Raw genomic sequence first — 19,445 nt, 5'->3', positions numbered from 1 at the left:
GAACACTTTTAGTGTAATATACAATGAGGGAGCCATCAAGATAAGGACAACGAATATCAGGTAAAAATAAGAAAGTACTAATGTTTAGAGGTATCCCCCATCTCAAGGATCCCATCAATACTGGTAGCTTATGTAAATTCAACACTTTTCCTAAATATTAATTTTGCAGTGTTTTGTTTTTCTGCTATGTGAAATTAGGCCATTATGTACAAGCTTGTGCATATTATCTGATCTGCATTTATAGTAGATTTCTAGTAATCATAAGTACTGTGATACTTCATAGTGTCCACCTCACTAGGTTTTCTGCTGCCATTAGCCCTATTATGACTGCAGCACATTTTGCCTTCCAATCTTAGGCAAAACAGTCTGCTTGCTCCCCTGATCTATTTGTTTTTTTTTTTTTTTTTCGGCATGTATTTCTACCTGTAAAATAGCAAATAACTTAAAGCCCAATGATCATAATATAGGACATTCAGGGACAATGGACTGCATATCCAGGTTATGATGCAGCTAAAAAGATCTGAACGCAAAAAGAAAAGCAGCTTGCATTTCATTAGCAATAACATAAGCAGCTACTCAGAAGTAGATACTTTATGAGAAGATGCAGACTCCTCTCTGTGCAGTGTATAGCCAGACAAAGCCTGAGTGTGGTTTTTTTTTTTAAATATGTAAATCTTCCTGTAACTGTATCAGGGTAGGGCCGGATTTGCCTACAGACAGAGGCTCAAATTGGAGACCTTGAGCACAGATTGCACAGAAAAGCTGAAACGTTTGGAACTGTTTGTTGGCAAATCACGCCCACCCCGATACACTTGCAGGCTGTTTTACATATCTGGAAAAGATTCTATTGGTATTGCTTAATCAGTTTGTAGCCACAAAAGTAAGTTTCTGGAACAGTTGATGGTTTGAGAGACATGGACTTTACAAACGTCCTTTAACCCATTTCACACTAGTTCATTACTGTATAGAATAGCCCCTGTATATTAGTACAGTATGGAAGGTTTCCAACTCATTAAGCCGTCAACAGCATCCCTGTTGAAGAGGTGGTTCACAATTATATGAGGTAGACAGATTAGTCGGCATAGGAGGAAAAAAAGTTATGTTCAGTTTTTCCTTTTCTACTCCGTCATTGACACCAACCGTACCTGGTGATACCAGCGGTAAAGCTGTGCACCAAACCATAAGGTCAGAATCATCTATTACAAGTTGTAGGGATTTGTTGAGTTTTTACAGTTAAGTGTGTGGACATTAAATGGTATGAACATAGAAAGACGGTACTTTCTGCATATCATCCTCTATGATGCCCAAGCAGAGGACGACAGACGTTAGAAGCCCCAAGCTCAGCATAGTCTTTCCTGTGTTTCAGGGTTCAGGTCAGACAGCAATATCTCTTCCTCCATTGGGGAAGAAAAAATATAAATAATTGTAGACCTACCTTAAGCGTTATGAACCTGCAATGATCGGGAGTCTTCTCCCCCATGACAATCAGTTTGTGGAGGTATCCCTTTCCCATTCTTTGCCTATTCCACCTACTGCTATTAGTTCGCTCAGTAGAGATGGTCCATAAGCTACAGTTGAGCATCTAAGAACAATCCTATTTTATATGGACAATATACTGCTGTCAGTACAGCATTTACAACATTGATATAGGGCACAGACATTATGAAACCAGTAAGAGCAGACTATTGAATATAATCTTTATTAAAGAGCACAAGTAAATTGTGGGAAACAAACCGTACACTAAATATAAAGTACAATATGTTAATATCAGACCCCGGGCCTGATTCTTCAACCAAACTGACTATAGTCCACATTATATAAACAAAATGCATATGTACATATTCCACAGACTGCTAAAGTGTCATATGGTAAGCAGATGACAAAAACATTACAACATGTGGTTCTGTGTAAGTTAATTGAGAATCCTATATTAAAACTAGTGGTATTAACCATCACGGAAGCGAGACGCAGAGGCTGAGATACGTTACAATGTGCCAAGTTAAGGCTCATTTTTGGCCACTAGCTGTGAGATGCACCAGCTTTAGTAAAGGTGGGCCAGGGTGTATCGTGTGCAGAATACATCCTGTGTATGGCCAGCATAAAGGCAGAAACGCTCCTTAGCCTGCCTCTGATGTCCCTGCACTGTATGCGCCCTGATAATAACCTAACTTATGTTACAGTGCCTGCACAGCAGTGTAGCAGTCAGTACAGCTCTAGCTCAGGTCTTTCTTCCCAGCACATCACCCTAGATGTTTATGATCATGCTGTAAAGAGAGATATAGGGCTGCACTGAGCACTAAAACAACGCTCAGAGTTATAATGAAGTAGGCAGGCAAGGACTGTAGAATGAAAGTTGGCGGCAATCACTATAATCAGAGTTAATTCAGTGCAGGGACAATTGGGGAAAGTAAAGGAACTTCCTGATGCCTGTATAATAGCCATATGAAGATTGTATAGAACAGACTACACACTGTCCATGGAATGGGCTCTCCTAAGCAATGCTCATTTAGAATGTTACTAAGGAGAGACTTCACAGCCTGAAGTCTTCACTACACAAATATATGGAAAACTGAGCTGAAAGCAGAGAACTCTTTTCTGTGTAGTGGCCATGTTGATGCAGATCAGCTTCTATTCACTTGTAATAGAATCTGAGCTACAGTAATAGAGCACAGCAGCTAAAGAAAACCAAAGCAATCTACTCCCAGCTCTTCTCTCATATAGCGGCTGATCAGCGCTGTTGGGCTTCTGCTGATCTTTGATGACCTATACTAAGAATTAAGAATATAATATTTGCCACAAAAACCTATTTAAAAGGCCAAAAAGGAATACAATTCTGTACATATTTAATATACATATAATGAATAAACCTAATGCACTTTCCATGTGGGCACTTCTAGAGGAACAATTTATAGTGACCTACTGTATATAACAAGAAGCAGTTAAACAAGTGACAATGATGAATTCTTCCAGTACGCCCACAATCCTGATTTCATGTATCTCGAGGTCCACGTTCTTCTGACTTTACCTTTTTATTTTGCTTCTCTCTTTTTTTTACTCTTTCCCTTTGTAACAGGCGAGGTTAGGAAGGCAGTATCTGTGTGACTGTCTCCACGTCTTAGTTTTCTGAAAGTAAATACATGGGGATAAATTTAGCTATTGATAAATGTGTCAGGGATCAAAAGCAGCTCCCCCGGCCACACAAGAATATGACCCTTAAAAGGTGGGCTCTGCTTCCACTCTGACACTAGACTACAAACAAGTGAAGCGACCCCAATATCTGCACAGCCATACAGATCGCTCCACAAGCCACCACTTATGGTAGAGGAGACAGACATATACCAAGAGCACTTACAGCTGTGCTGCTTTATGGCACTACAAAAGGTAACAAAGCTAAGCAGTATTATCCCTCTTCAGGGTGTGAATGAAAGCAAACAGTATACAAAATAAAAACGTTTCCAAGCCTGGCTGTGGAGATTAGCCAAGAAAGTGGACAGACCCCCAAAGCTTGGTTGTATCTCTGACAAAGGGAGTTCTGTCCATGACCTATATTTTAGAGATCCTAACACAGCCCCCCCCCTTAGGGTCCCTTCACATGGCGTAAGCGCTCGGCTCATTCCGAGCTGTACACGTGAGCACTTCTAAACACTTCCCATTCACTTCAATGGGAGCGCTCGTAAATCCGTCTTTACGCGCGCTCCCATTGAAGTGAATGGGAAGTGTTTAGAAGCGCTCGCGTGTATGGCTCGGAATGAGCCGAGCGCTTACGCCGTGTGAAGGGGCCCTAACACCTCTGACTAGGGATGGCTAACTACATTTACCAAATCCAAAGGATTATGACCAATTTTTGAAATATGCCCTAAATCTGTATGGGCACCTAGTATATACCCAGCCAGTGATACCAAATGTTGTAACAAGTCCAGACATACCAAACATGATGATAAAATCATAACCTCTCTCGCAAATATGTAATTTGAGAAGCTTAAGAGTGTTAAAGGTCCATGTGCTTGATGTCATAGAATCATCTGTATTCCACAACCATATTCCTATATGCAGATGGTTATACAACATGTGTTATGGTATGACGTCCATGCCTTTGAGGCCATATTTTCCCTTTACTTGATACATGGGTCAAACCCTGCAGATTTCAGGTATAAACCATACTGTAGCTTGCTGAAAGCCAACACAAAGGCCTTTGACCGCTTGGTTAAATAACTTCTAAATAGTTTGACTTTCTACAATTGAATGGTCTACATCCTGGACCAAAGGAATGATCTGCATCCTGGGACATGTATTGTGGATTGAAGGTGCATTCATACTTCATACCTGACACTATACAGAATTCATAACTAGACAATACGATCTAGACACAAAACTCATTGAATTTCTTTCAACTTACTTTCCCAAACTAGGCTCCTTGTAGTTAACAGGATTGCGTCTTCTCCTAGTGTAAGCAAGAGATTCATCTTCTGAGCAAGACGTCGGAGACTGTTTAGTGGTGCCAAGACTTTTGTTCGTCAGATCCCGAAACGGCTTAATAGCTGTAAAAACAAACAAACAAACAAAAAAAAACCATTATTATGTGTGCGTATGTGAACAGATTCTGACCAAAATATCTATCCCAACACATGGTAAGAAGCCCATAGTTCAGTTTTTCCCCCAATATTTTATGCAATACCTTATATATCAAATTGAACACAATGTTCTATTGAGGACTTCTATTAATCTGAAACATGGGCAGAGCAAAATTTAAACCAGACGTCCCTCATGTACTGGTCTGTAGAAATAGTCATCAAAAGTCACCTCTATTTAACCAGTTATAGCAACAAAAAAAAACACGTAATAATTACATCCAGAAGAAAGTAACAGTATAGGATGTATAAAGAAGTAGGCTAGGAGAGGACTGGACAGGCAAGTAGGATTCTTTTTTTCTAGTTACATTTCCCCCCGTACTTTGTTCAATTCTTGGACAATTCCTTTAAATGGGCTGACTCTGATAATGGGGAGGGGCCTCTTTCCAGGAATAGCACTACTCTTGTTCATAGGCCTTCAACTGTATGACAGATAATCCCAGTTCAAGTTAGCTGCATATTTTGTAGCGTTTTTTTTATAATAAAAAAATAAATAAAAAGTATCTTAAATCTGAGTTAATTTTCCATACTTTTGACATATCAGACGACTAGTTAATTTCAAGACTGTAATACAGGGGCCTGATCTGCAACACAACCCCCCCCCCTCCCAAAAAAAAAAAAAAATGGGTTACATAAAAAAAAAAAAGAAAAAAAAAGTATATTACACAGCTCAGATATGATATAAGATATCTCTCTATCTTATAAAAATGAATTTTTGTCTGTCTGTCTGTTCTTTATGCGCGACCAAACGACTGGACCAATCTTTAGCAAATTTGGTACAGAGATACTTCAGGTATCCAGGAAGGTTTAAGATGAGACTCCAACTTGCTCGGATGTACCGTTGCTGAGATACAGCATTCCCAACACAATGCCCCCCCTTAGCCAATACAAACCTGCAAGTCTTTCACAATCCAACACTGATATCCAAACTGAGATACACGCATCAGAAGATTAGATACACAGATCAGCACACAGTATCACACGCCAGAGGATTAGATACGTGCGTCTGCACACAGTTCCACATGCCGTAGTATTAGATACACGCGTCTGCACACAGTACCACACGCCGGGGGATTGGATACATGCATCTGCACATAGTACCACATGCCAGAGGATTGGATACGCGCATCTGCACACAGTTCAACACGCCAGAGGATTAGATACACACGTCTACACACAGTTCCACATGCCGTAGGATGAGATAAGCACCTCTTCACACAATACCACACAGGGAGGATTAGATACGTGCGTCTGCACACAGTACCACATGACTGAGGATTCGATATGTGCGTCTGCACACAGTTCCACACGCTGAAGGATTAGATACGCGTGTCTGCACAAAGTACCACACGGAGTAGGATTAGATACGCACCTCTTCACAAAATACCACACAGGGGAGGATCAGATACGCACATCTGCACACAGTTCAAAACGCCGGAGGATTAGATATGCATGTCTTCACACAGTACCACATGCCATAGTATTAGATACGCGCGTCTGCACACAGTACCACATGCCAGAGAACTAGATGAGCTTCTCAGCACACAGTACCACACAGGGAAGGATTAGATATACACGTTTGCACACAGTTCTACACGCCATAGGATAGGAAACACGCGTCTGCACACAGTACCACATGCCGTAGTATCAGAAACACGCGTCTGCACACAGTACCACATGACAGGGGATTGCATACGTGCGTCTGCACACAGTACCACATGCCAGAGGATTGGATACGCGCCTCTGCACACAGTTCCACACACCAGAGGACTAGATACGCATGTCTGCACACAGTTCCACATGCCGTAGGATTAGACACGCACCTCTTCACACAATACCACACAACCGAGGATTTGATATGTGCGTCTGCACACAGTTCCACGCGCTGAAGGATTAGATATATGTGTCTGTACAAAGTACCACATCGGGGAGGATTAGATACGCACCTCTTCACACAGTTCAACACGTCAGAAGTTTAGATACGCATGTCTTCACACAGTACCACATGCCGTAGGATTAGATACGCACGTCTGCACACAGTACCACATGCCGTAGGATTAGATACGCACGTCTGCACACAGTTGTACATGCCATAGGATTAGATACACGCGTCTGCACACAGTACCACATGCCGTAGGATTAGATGTTCGCATCTGCATACAGTTTCACATGGTGGAGGATTAGATACGCGCGTCTGTACACAGTACCACATGCAGAGGATTGGCTACGCGCATCTGCACACAGTTCCACACACCAGAGGATTAGATACGCATGTCTGCACACAGTACCACATGCCGTAGGATTAAATACACGCGTCTGCACACAGTTGTACACGCCAAAGGATGAAATACACGCGTCTGCACTCAGTACCACACGCCGTAGGATTAGATACGCGCTTCTTCACACAATACCACACAGGGGAGGATTAGATACGTGCGTCTGCACACAATACCACACGACCGAGGATTCGATATGTGCGTCTGCACACAGTTCCACATGCCGGAGGATTAAGATATGCACATCTGCACACAGTACCACATTCCGTAGGATTAGATACGTGCGTCTTCACACAGTTCCACATGCCGGATGATTAGATACACGCGTCTGCACACAGTTCCACACGCTGGAGGCTATAGATACGCACCACTCCACACATAACCACATGCCAGTGGAACAGATACGTGCGTATGCACACAGTACCACACGCTGGAGGATTAGATACATGGCTCTTAACAGAGTACCACATATTACAGTTTTACTCCAGGTTTCCATAGCAACCGAGCCATTTTTCTTCACTACTTTATGTCAGCCTTAAAGGGGCAGGGCGCTGTGAATGCCACTGTTACACAAGGTCACATACACACAGCTTTACTCCAGGGCTCCATAACAACAGATCGCAGGTTTTTCACTGATATTCGAAATGAGATACACATGATCACATGACGCTAATGGACACACACAAACGATATACAAAATACACCAGTGCAAAATTGGACAATTCTTATGGGGCCACTACACAAACAAAAAATTAAATATATCCGTGTGAAGCCAGGTCCTCCTGCTAGTAATATATATATGTAAAATTTGAGCCAAACACAAAAAATACAAATTAGCAGGAATAGTCTTTCGCTTAGGGATTTTATCATGGACCATACTAGACTACCATGTTGTTGTTTCTAATTTATGTGTGCTGTTTTTGGATCCATAAAATGTTGTATATTTTTATTATATGTAGGTTATGCCATATACTTTTTGCCCTGTCTTCTGTTTTATGTTGTGCTGTTCATTATTTTGGTCAAATTCTCATCACCCCCTTCTATTTGCCCACCGTATGTTTTGGTTTACAGGGTCTTGATCTGCATCCAATCATTTTAATGCAGAATACTTTTTGTTGGTTAACACTTTGTTGAACTTTGTCTGTTTTATATATTGGTATATTGTTTTCAAATACAAAATCCATATGCAACTATATAAAAGACATTAGGTTTGAAAGACTTTGGCAAAGATATACAGCAATGTTACTAGGTACCTGTTTCATGGATTTCCACACTTTGGTCTTCAACCTTACATGGCTGATTTTCCCCAGTCTCCGTTTCATATGGGTCTGTTCCATGGCCGTTGTCATTTTCATCTAGAACATTAATATTGCTTAAACCAGTCTCCTTATTACTACAATCCTCGGACCCCGGGAGTTCAGGAGCAGGAATACTTTTTAAGGACATGTCGGTTGTAAAAGTGCTGTCAGGGTTGGTGGCCGATGGGAACTCTGTAAAACTGGAGAACTCCATTGTATTATCAAGTATGGACTCACTAACCATCTCAAGCATAAAAGAGTCATTCTTATTTGTCCTGACATCAAGCAACTTGTTAGCTGCGTCTCTCATAAAGCTCTCCCGGGCAAGAGTAGTCTTTTCACTCCTAAAGTCATCTTGCTTATTGGGTAAAATATAGGTCTTTCTTTTGTCCAACTCTGGAAAGATGACTGATGGGGCTTTCTTCTCTGAACATCTGCTGTTCTGCTTCTTGTGGTCATGTGCACCGTCTGGGTCCGAGATGGGATTAAAATGTTCTTTTTCAGAATTGGCCTTTGTGGCATTTGGTTTATTAGCAATCTTGGCAGAGACGTCTGTAGGGACACGAGAGTTTGGGTAGTTTTGTGGTTGTACAAATGTGTCATTCCTTTCTTCTAAGACGGATGTTTTTAAGGTGACGGAGACCAAGGGATTTGGTTCAGGAACTACAAACGTTTCTCTCCTGTGATTAACTCTCTGAACTCTGGATTTTAGGTCATTTGCCACTGGGATTGGTTTTGTTGCACTTATAACATAGGTCTCTCTTTGTGGTTTTGGCTCATGAATTTCGGCCACAACAACTATTTTCTTGCCATAACTTATTTGTTCAGAAGGTTTATGGGAGAAGTCATTCTCTTCTGCTAGTTGTTCTTGATCCTTTGGATTCTTATGCGTTTTCCGTTTCTTTTTTCTGGAGTTTTCCACGTGTGATGCTTCTTTGAGGTTTCTTGACTTCCTCTTCTTAGGTGCCACATCAGCACTATTTCCTGCTTCTTTTTCTACGGTTATTGTCAATTCGCTCTTTCCACTATTTAATACTGTGGTGTTCTCTGGACACATTTTCCCTACAGCACAGGGATCTCGAGCTACTGACACTTCAAGGTGTGATTGTGTAATGCTTTCTAAGACATCAAGCCTTTCCTCTGCTACAGGCCCTGGTAATACATATGTTCTACGAAAATCATGTTTATCACTTGCCACATTTGCAATGGACTTCTCTTCGTCTCCCTTTTTGTTGCCATTGGACGAACTGTTGACTTGTTCACCTGACGATCCGGTTTTCTTGCGGATGGATTTCACTTTTCTTAATGTGCCGGACTGTTTGACAGGTATGCCAGACTTCTCTTTGGAAGCTTTTGTCTTATTTTTAGGCAACACTGCAATTATTGAAGCAGACTCGCTTGAAGTCATTTCCATATCCGCTTCATATATTGTTTTCTCTTGGCCTACATCCCCATCAACAGTATGATGACCAATTTCCTCATTTAGTACCAGCTCTGGTTTATTTGTACTTTGTACGCCTTGTTCTTTAGATAAACCTTTGCTGATGTCTTTGTCCGCACTTCTGTTTTGATCAGTGTCCAGCTGTTGAGGGAGTGAAGAGCAATGTGACACTGCTGATAGTCTGTCCTTTTGTAAGGCAGAATCAGTAGAAGAGGTTTCCGCCCTATCTAAGCCGGTGTGTCCCAAAGCCGGAAAGACGGTAACATCTGTGCTCAACTCCCAATGTGTGTTAGGAGAGCTCTCCAATCCCGTGCCTGCTGAGCTCCTGGTCTGGTTACTTTCAGATTTTTTAGACACTGTACTGGAATGAGACATTGTAGATCTTTTCTTCCTTTTGGTGACAAATCCCCCACTTTGTGAATTTCTGTTGCTATAGGAAAACACTTCACTCAAAGGTAGTATGCCATCGCTGACTTTCACACTGGAAAGAGAATCTCGGCTTCTGTTCTCACTGTATTCTGCAAATACATACACAATTTTATGTTAAAGCTGGCAGCACCTACAATGTCTAAAGGTAAAAGCGTTTCACCATTCCTATGGGAGAAGTTTTTGCGCTCGAATATGAGACGTTTTCATTATGTCTGATTTTTTTTTGTAGAACAAGTACATAAGAGAAATAATACATATGGGGTCAGGAAATACACAAGTAACAAGACACAATTTATGGCAATATTGAAATCAGACTAAACCATAATTTGAGCCCCCCCCCATGACTACCAGTCTTCACTCATGGGGATGCGCTGTCGTCCATTAACAATCCCTACGTAAAGGGGCTCTATCACTGGGAAAAGTCATTTTTAACTAATCACATCCTTGCATAGCCTTTAGAAAGCCTATCGCACACCTACCTTTAGTATGTAAATTGCCTCAGTGGTTTCTGAATAAGTCTGTTTTTATTCATATGCTAAATAGCTTCCAGCCAGCACAGGAAGTTCCCAGCAGCACTCGACTCTGCTATTCTCTCCTATGTGTGTGCAAGAAGGAAGTCATCATCAGTAGCAGCAGCCTGTGCTGTAAACACCCATAGGAAACAATAGCAAAGAGGGTGCATGATGTATCGTGCACCAGTCTAATTAGCATATGAATAAAAACGGACTTATTCAGAAACCACTGAGGCAATTTACATACTAAAGGTAGGTGTGGGACAGGCTTTCTAAAGACTATGCAAGGATGTGATTAGTTAAAAATGATTTTTCCCAATGATAGAGCCCCTTTAACTTCATAGACATAACATTTATCAATAACATAGTATGATTTATGGAAAAATCTTGGTATATTTATAAGGAATCTCTGTAGTCACTGAAAGCAGTGTTGCCATCCTCATACAACTAATGATTACCTTTGGAGGAAAATGTTAAGGTATTATGTTCTGGATTATCCAGTCTGTCATGGTTTTCTATGGCAATAGTAGTAAATGAGGAAGGTGGAATGATAATATGGTTTTCGTCATTCCTCTGAATGGTTTGGTCACCGTGTTTCTGTTGGCCCACAGAATGGGAAGGAACCCTTAATGCCATTCCTGTTAGCCTATGAATTAAAGAACAACAAGAAAACAATTACTTTACTAGTAAATTGTATAGAAGACCACAAAATAAATAATGAAATGTCAGTATAAAAGATCTTCAGTAATACAGTCTTGTAAAAAACAAAGTTACACCCTCTTTGAAATTTATGATTTTACATATTAGGACATAAAAAAAAAAAATCTAGTCCTCAGAAGAACCTACAATGCGGTAAACACAACCCCCGATTAACAACTCACAGATTCAATATTTCATTTTAATTCAACAAAAAGGAGACCAAAATAGAAAAGCCATGTGTGAAAAAATACACAAAGTACACCCCCCCCCCTTGAATCAATAGCTTCTCGGTCATTCAAGTCTATGGGATATTAATAATAACAGACTGAGCACCGACGTTATCCACGTATGGTCTGTTTTTACAACCATAATATCCAGCTTCCATTCCTTATTTTATTGTATTTCGATGTGATGGTTTTTCATTTAAGCCAAAAGCAGAGGACAGTAAAGCAATATCTTGAATTGAACTACCTAGCAGAAGCAACGAATGGAAGAAAGCTAAATATTTTATTCCTTACCTAAAGCCTTGATCCTCATCCAAAGACAGCGCACTCTTCTGGCTAAAACGTTCACTCTTGGTTTGATTTAGTGATAAGCGATCTGAGGACTAGAGAAGAAATATATTACAGTACAAAGCAGAAAAATATAGTTTCTTCACTTTCCCACCTTCAGTAACAATTGAACAAAAAGTTCTCCTCTGAACATCTCCACTCTGCAATCTTTTGTGTGTTCCCACCCAGTGGATTTACAAGTGGTTTTATAATTTATGCAGAATCGGAGCTAAAAAAAAGTAATGCTTCATAAAAACTTTGATACAGCTAAACCAAAACTGAATCCACATACATATCTATGGCAAAATACTAAAGTCAGCCGTATTAAAGGGGTCTTTCCTCAAAAGAAATTTATAGCATATCCATATTTAAAAGTATTCTCAGCAAGGTCACGGCTGGGCAAGTAGTGGGGTACAGAAGCTGGAGGGGCTCATTTTATAGACGACTGGGTCCCAGGGGTGTATCAGACATTTATGGGATATTGTGCAGATATCCCATAAATGTCTTTTGTGGCAAAATCCCTTTAACTCCATTAACGTGGCCCTATGGGCTGATCTCTCCCCTGCTCTGTCTAGTTACAACTGTGATTTTAATAGTTCATGGTATTAAATAAATAGAAGAAAAAATTAGAACATACCTCCATTGTGCCGCTGATTTCAATAGCTGCAGGCAAGTTTATATTCATATATACATCAATATCTTTAAGCATTTTGTTCTGCAAAAACAAAGCAGGAAATGCAGTTATTTTACAATTATAAGTTGACAAGTTTAATAGCAAACCAACATATATGAAGTAAGACCTTTCATGGTTTGGGGCACATGCAGTTTTATATACTGCTTTCCCGATCTGTGCCCCAGGTGAAGAGCTAGTTGTGTCGGTACTGTAGCTCTTCACAGTCAGAAGGGCGTTCCTGACAGTCTGTCAGGAACGTCCTTCTTCACAGCAGCACCTATAGCGCTGTACAGTGTGAGTGGGGAGGAACACCAGACAAGACAGAACATGGCAGAAGTATGACTTGCATCCCCTTGTCTGCTCTGGCCTGACAACACTCACTTGACAGTAGAGAGTCTACCATATCAGACACAGACTAACTACACTGATTTATTGGGTAGGGAATAGAGAAAAGATTCTGACTGTTCTGGAATGAATGTAGCTGAATTTATTAAAGGATGCAAAGAAGTGGAATTGGTAAAAGATCCTATTTAAGTAGGCATAAAAATAAAATAAAAATCAAACATCTCTTCTGTTCCCCTATTGTTCCTCTTCCACTTAAGAAAAAAAGAAGATAGTGAAGAGTGAAGTTACGAGCTGCGTCTGCCAAGATCATGCAATTACACGGTGCTGATGTCCAGTTAGAAGGCATCAACAAAGTGTACACAATGCCAGTCAGCAGCAATAATGTTATTAAACCTGCCCCAGTATCTTATAGTGCTCAGGGTCATGAGTACAATGCTATAATTTGTTAGTAGCATGGCTCTACAGACTTTCAGAGTATAATAAGCAGTGGTCCAAAAGCAGCGATTAAACATAAAAACCAGTCTTACTCACCTATCCTGGGCCCTGATGTGACTCATTGCGGACTTTGGGTCTTCTAACCGACATTGGTGACCGCAGAGGCTTGTGATTGGACCCGAAGACAGAAGGGTGTCATGCCGGAGACCAGGAAAGGTAACACAGTTGGGTTTTTTGATGTTGATCCCCATCACCAGGACTCTGTTTTTCATTCTCTGGGGTCTAAAGAGACCCCAGAGTATAATAATATCAGTTCCAATTTGGATATGTTCATCTGAACAAATTGTAGATAGAACTTTGCAAATATTGTAACAACAGAACCAGCACAACTGATGTGAACTAAATCACGTTGGTTATCCTGACTGATGTTCAGTTGCGTTACGATGCTCAGCGGCCCCAGAACACTTATTGAGCTCTCTTATCTTATTTGTACAGTAATAAACATTTTTTTTTTTTAAATCAAAATCAAGCAGCCATTCTACAAACAAATTGAGTATTATAAAGTACTGGAAGAAAAAAAAATATATAAGCGTGTCAGCTCACTCACGTGTCCTGGATAATAATCAGGTGTAGTATCCACAGTAATAATCCCGTGTTATAGTCCTCTTTAGTTGGTGCGAATTGCACGGAGACCAGCCTCTCAGCCCGAGGTAAATAGTAAAGAGATCGACGATGTATCCAGCAAACACCTTCTTATTTAAAAACGTAGCCTTTAATTTAAAGTATCCAGAATAAAACAGACTTAATAATTGTCGTTCTTTCCATCTGCCATCATGCACCATTTTTGAAATACAATTATTAAGTCTGTTTTATTCTGGATACTTTAAATTAAAGGCTATGTTTTAAACAAGAAGGTGTTTGCTGGATACATCGTCGATCTCTTTATAAAGTACTGGGCTGGTTAATAATGTTTTTGGTGCTGATAGACTCCTTTTAACCGCTGGATAAACATAACACTGACTCCTTCAGCACATATACATGTCCTACACTGACAGCTCAGTTCAAGTATCTACTAGAGATGAGCGAGTACTATTCGAAACGGTAGTTTCGAATAGCACGCTCTCATAGGAATAGACGCAGCCGGCGTTCTGCCGCTTAACCCCCTGCGCGCCAGCCGCTCCCATTCACTCCATTTGGGAGAGTGCTATTTGAAACTACCGTTTCGAATAGTTCTCGCTCATCTCTAGTATCTACTAAGCATGTGAGAAGCAGCCATGATAATTGCATTTCATCCTGTTTTTACAGACACTATAAAGAACAAAATCCTATTCACACCAGGAATTTCTGACACAGTGCCATGCATCTAAATGGGACTTGAAGAAATCCATGCACATGCTGCAGAAACAAAACACGCCATTTCCATCAGTGTATGAAACTACATCCACGCCAGCAACTTATCCCAGATGGATCGTATTTGTGGCCTACCATTGCTGAATTGGTTTAAGACTTACCACAATACTTAGGTTTTGCCTGAGCAAAGCATTCTGAAAATGCAGCATCTTCACTTCCTTCTGTAGAAACATTATATCATTTCCCAGTCTTCTTGACTTCTCTCTCTCGGTGGTTAAGGCACATGCCAAAGCTTTATTATTATGCTTTAGAGAAACCTTCAGAATGGAGGAGTTATCTACAAGACACAAACACAGCACTGGATAATGAAGAGGTAGTGGTTTTTATTAAATAAAAACATCATTACGATTAACAATTTTTCCATCAACAATCTGTTTAAAATTTAATCTTCCATCCCATCTGATATGTAAGTGCCCCGGGTAAAGAGCTATCAGTGCCGGTATCGTAGCTCTTTACAGTCAGAAGGGTATCCTGACAGTCTGTCAGTTACGTCCTTCTCCACAGCAGCGCCTATCGCGCTGTACAGTGTGAGTGGGGAGCAACGCCCCCCTCCCCTCCTGATAATACTTGTCTATGGACGAGCACTGTGAGCAGAGGAAGGGGGCGTTCCTCCCCGCTCACACTGTACCGATAGCTCTTTACCCGGGGCACAGATCGGGAAAGTCGACAGTGTGCTGAATTCAGCGCACTGTCGGCTTTCCAGCAGCATATAGAACTGCCTATGCCTAAATCGGTGAAAGGTCCTCTTTAAAGTTTTGGAGCGATTCACTGTTGAAATGCAGTCGGGAATTGAGATCTGCGGTTGGATCTCAATGCCAAATAGCGTTTTTAACAGTGAATCGCTCCAAAACTATATATTTTATCATCATGTGCTTGATATCATTTTGACGATGAGATTCTCATCTTTAAAATGAATTTCAAACCATCAAGATATGTTCAGGCAGTCCAGAGATATAGGCATTAGTAGGGAGGACATAGTAGCTATGTCTTCCGCTTCTGAATTGCCACCCTGGGAGGACGGAGAGCTGATGTCCTCGACAGGGAAAGGGTTAAAAAGCCAGTGATTGAATTCTTATGAAGGTAAATATGTAACAACTGTAGCAGCTAATTATACAATATAAATAATTGTATACTATAGTCAGGCTCAGTTCACATCTGTGTTTGGGATTCTGCTTGGGGACCCCCGAATAAAAACCTATATGCATAGAAAAGCAGTTACCTGGTAAAACACGTGGACCCATTAGACCATATTGGGGTCCGTGTGGTTTCCGCACAAAACATGAGGAGAGAAAAATGCTGCTTGAAGGACTTTTCTCTCCCCATTTTTCATGCGGAAACCGAGCAGAAACCACACGGACCCCATTATAGTCTATGGGGTCCGCGTGTTTACCCAGGTAACCGTTGTTCTATGCGTATTTGGTTTCATTTCGGGAAGGGGGGTCCCCAAGCGGAATCCCGAACGCAGATAGGAACCGGGCCTCAGAATCAATTTATCATTTTATTTTGAGGCTACAGCTGGAAATAGTAACTTTTTTCCCCATCTCCAGCCAAAATTGGTCATAACCCTGATTCCTCTGTCTTGATTTTCACAAGGGGTTAAAAAAAAAAAAAAATACTTGCCACAATTTGTTGCAAACTTTCTCCCAAATATGGAAATCGCCCACATGTGGATAAAACTGCTTTTTGGACACATGACATAGAATGGGAGGATAGTCAGGCATCTGGAGGGCACATTTAGTTGGAATCATTTTCAGGCACCATGGCAGATTTGCCAATTTTCTGAGGTGCTAGAGCAGTATTCTCATTTTGCAAATTGAACCCTTCAAAAAGAATTTATGAAGGGGTAAAGTAGGACTTATAGATAAATAAATATGGGAATTGGGGGTGTTTTAGTGTCCCAAATTGACCCGACAGGTTCCCTTCGAGTTACAGCTTTCTATGTCATAACATTACAGCAGGCCACAGCATGGGCTAGAGGACAACTGCAGATGTCCCTTAATTAAAGGGATTACCCGCCTTCTATAATTGATGGCCTATCCTCAGGATAGGTCATCAATATTAGATCTGCGGAGGTTCAACACCTGGAACTTCCAGTACTAGTGATGTGTGGGGGTCATGGGTGTCAGAACCATGTAGATCTAATATTGATGGCCTATACTAAGGTTAGACTATCAATTGTAGACAGTGGATAATCCTTCTAAGGGAATGTTGTTGGTTTTTTGTTTGTTTGTTTGTTTTTTTACAGAAGAGAAGGGTCTGGTAGCACAGTTATTTCTGTTATTTCACAATGCTATATACCAGGGGCGGCAACCCCTGGCACACGTGCCAAGAGTGGCACGGGAGGCATATTTTGCTGGCACAGCAGCCAGCCCGCAACCTTCATGCATTAAATTGAGATAGCATCCCTTCTGTGCTCTGCTAGAGCTGAGATGTAGGACACGCCCCCTTCTCTCCCTGCCCACCAATCAGAGGTGAGCCTCTCACTGTACAGAATAAGGGCTCCCTGGGTCTGCTGCTACACGTGAGGAGTTCCTGCCGTCTGCAGCCCTGAATTGGAGAGGAAGCTCTGCTGAGCAAAGTGAAAACAACACCAGGTACATGCTTGGGTTACTAACTATTCTTATTAATGTCAGGCATTTGGGGTTATTACTTTAGTTTTAGTAAGTCCATGGGCCTCACATTAATAGCAATTAACCCCATCATGTCCCTCACATTAACCCCAGTGTGCTTCACATAAGGGTTACTGATATGTGAGACATATGAAGGTACTAATAAAGGACCTATATAATGAAGATATTTACTTAATTATTACCTTCATATGTCTCACATATCTGTAATTCTTATATAAATCACACAGGGGTAAATGTTAGTGACATGATGGGGTTAATTGCTATTAATATGAGGCACATGGAGTTGATAACCTGTAATACACATGACCAGACTTATTATCCACAACTGTGTATAAAAGTACAGACCTATACATTTCTAAGGACCTGTATATACAGCCATTCTTTTTGTGGCTGTGTATTGAAGAGCTGAAAACTATAGAGCAGGTCCTTTGCAAATCGCAGCATGTCAATTATATCTACGGAAACGCTGGCGGCTTTTCTGTAGATATAATGTTAAGAGTAAGCCCGCAGAGGAAAACTCTGTGAACTTTCTCTTAAAAGCGCTGTGGAAAGAACCGCAATGCATTCACACAGCGGTTCTTTCCGCAGCGCTTTAGCGCTGCAATTACGGCCTGTGGGGCCTTAGCGTGATTCTATTGGGTGGTGACAATGTAACCAGATGCAATTATAGCCAAATCCATTTCCTGGGCACCAGTGCAGTCACTTTGGTGTAAGTATGACACCCATTAATTCCTGGCTGGGGTTTTGTTGTTACTGCACCACCAGGAATTAAAAGTGGCTGAAATTAATCTGCGTTACAGAATACTAAAGTTACTAACGGCCGGGGTCTGGATGCAGCATCCAGGTACATTGTGTGTCAGCGCTTTACAGGTGTTACATTACTCTGCTACCAGTCACATACATTACCACTAACTGTGGGTTACACGTGTAATTACATTGCTTCTAATGGAAAAGATCATGTATATCCAGGCAAATAGTGGTAAGCGCATGTGGCTTGGAGCGCAGTATGACAGCACCCCCATGTTGTGGTTTTTGCTATATGACTTTAGTATAGGTGTCATCAGCCTTACAATTATTGCCCGGCACTCCGAGGACCTCATCTTTGATTTTTTTAATTTAAATCGGCACACCAAACAAAAAAGTTTGCCTACCCCTGCTATATAGCATTATTAAACTACAGTGCACCCGTATGTTACCTTTCCCCTATTTATATCAAAAATACAAAATCTATACTTACTTAAAGTTTTTGTCTTGATTTTTGCAGCAAGAGAAGTTTGCAGTTTTACAGCCTTTAAAGACCCATTGAGTTTCTCTCGCATTCGTTCTTTTACAGATTGAAAAGTGGAAACGGATGAACTGGATGTAAATTCCATTTCGTAGAAGTTGCATCTATTCTGTGAATAAGGAGAAGAGAAAAAAAAAAAACAATCTATTAAAAGAGTATCTTATCAATAAGCAGAAATAACAGTTGGGATTTTCTATTGAGCCAGTGCTTTATTACATTTTTATTTTTTGGGAGTCAGGTTCCCCTTTTAATAGCCATAAAGGATAAATAGTGAAAAAGCATTCATTTCCGTTACATTCATTATTGTCTGTGTAGGAACAGGAAAACTATATAGCCAGTAAGTAAATGCAGCTGAAATGGATCAAGTCTGTCTAAGCAAAGTGAACTGGCGGCTGAAAATTAGATGGTGGCTGAAACTACATCCAGGTACTTCTTGTGTCCTGACTGTAGAATTTCAGAAGTCACAGCTCGGCTGCTTGTCTAATCCACATACTTCTATACAGTGATCGCTGTGTTATTCTGCTTCTTGCGGTTTTAAATTCTTCAGTGCACAGAATGAACATCAAAACCAAAACAAAAGATGGGTTCAGCCTTAGCTTGCCAGTTTCAGCACCAAAAACAGCAGCAGATAGCCAAGTACTAATGAGATATTTGCCAACTCTCCCAAATTTTCCAGGAGGCTCTTGGATGGTATGTCCCAATTTTAATTATAACTGCGTCCGCACAATGCCGATATACAGTGACACCTCTCTGAAAGACCACCCCATCTTTCCTGTGATGGATTTTCAGTTTTGCATCCTAGCCATCTTCTTTGAGAAAGCTACCTCTTTATT

The 19,445-nt window shown here is 40.9% G+C and overlaps 1 protein-coding gene across 1 annotated transcript; it reads right to left on the bottom strand.

The window, feature by feature from the left end:
• Nucleotides 1–2,985: 2,985 nt before the first annotated feature.
• SGO2 (shugoshin 2) lies at nucleotides 2,986–18,700 on the bottom strand. The gene is made up of 8 exons (XM_075285427.1): nucleotides 18,565–18,700; nucleotides 14,799–14,974; nucleotides 12,472–12,549; nucleotides 11,802–11,890; nucleotides 11,043–11,230; nucleotides 8,158–10,161; nucleotides 4,397–4,538; nucleotides 2,986–3,123 (listed from the first exon to the last, which is right to left on the bottom strand). Exons 1-8 carry the CDS (start codon nucleotides 18,698–18,700, stop codon nucleotides 3,030–3,032), a joined length of 2,907 nt encoding a protein of 968 aa, XP_075141528.1. The 3' UTR covers nucleotides 2,986–3,029.
• Nucleotides 18,701–19,445: the final 745 nt, after the last annotated feature.

The sequence above is a fragment of the Leptodactylus fuscus genome, chromosome 8 (assembly GCF_031893055.1).
Source record: "Leptodactylus fuscus isolate aLepFus1 chromosome 8, aLepFus1.hap2, whole genome shotgun sequence".
NCBI lineage: Eukaryota > Metazoa > Chordata > Amphibia > Anura > Leptodactylidae > Leptodactylus > Leptodactylus fuscus.
Note: the sequence above shows the minus strand (reverse complement) of the source record. Positions and strands in the feature narration are given on the sequence as shown.

What these genes read in the sequence shown, in the direction of transcription:
- SGO2 (XM_075285427.1), bottom strand. Translation starts at nt 18,700, where the DNA reads ATGGAATTTACATCCAGTTCATCCGTTTCCACTTTTCAATCTGTAAAA. An exon ending in GGCAAAACCTAAGTATTGTG is followed by an intron (nt 12,550 to 14,798) that starts GTAAGTCTTAAA and finishes TTGTTTTTGCAG; the next exon opens with AACAAAATGCTTAAAGATAT. An exon ending in TGTGGAAATCCATGAAACAG is followed by an intron (nt 4,539 to 8,157) that starts GTACCTAGTAAC and finishes TTGTTTTTACAG; the next exon opens with CTATTAAGCCGTTTCGGGAT.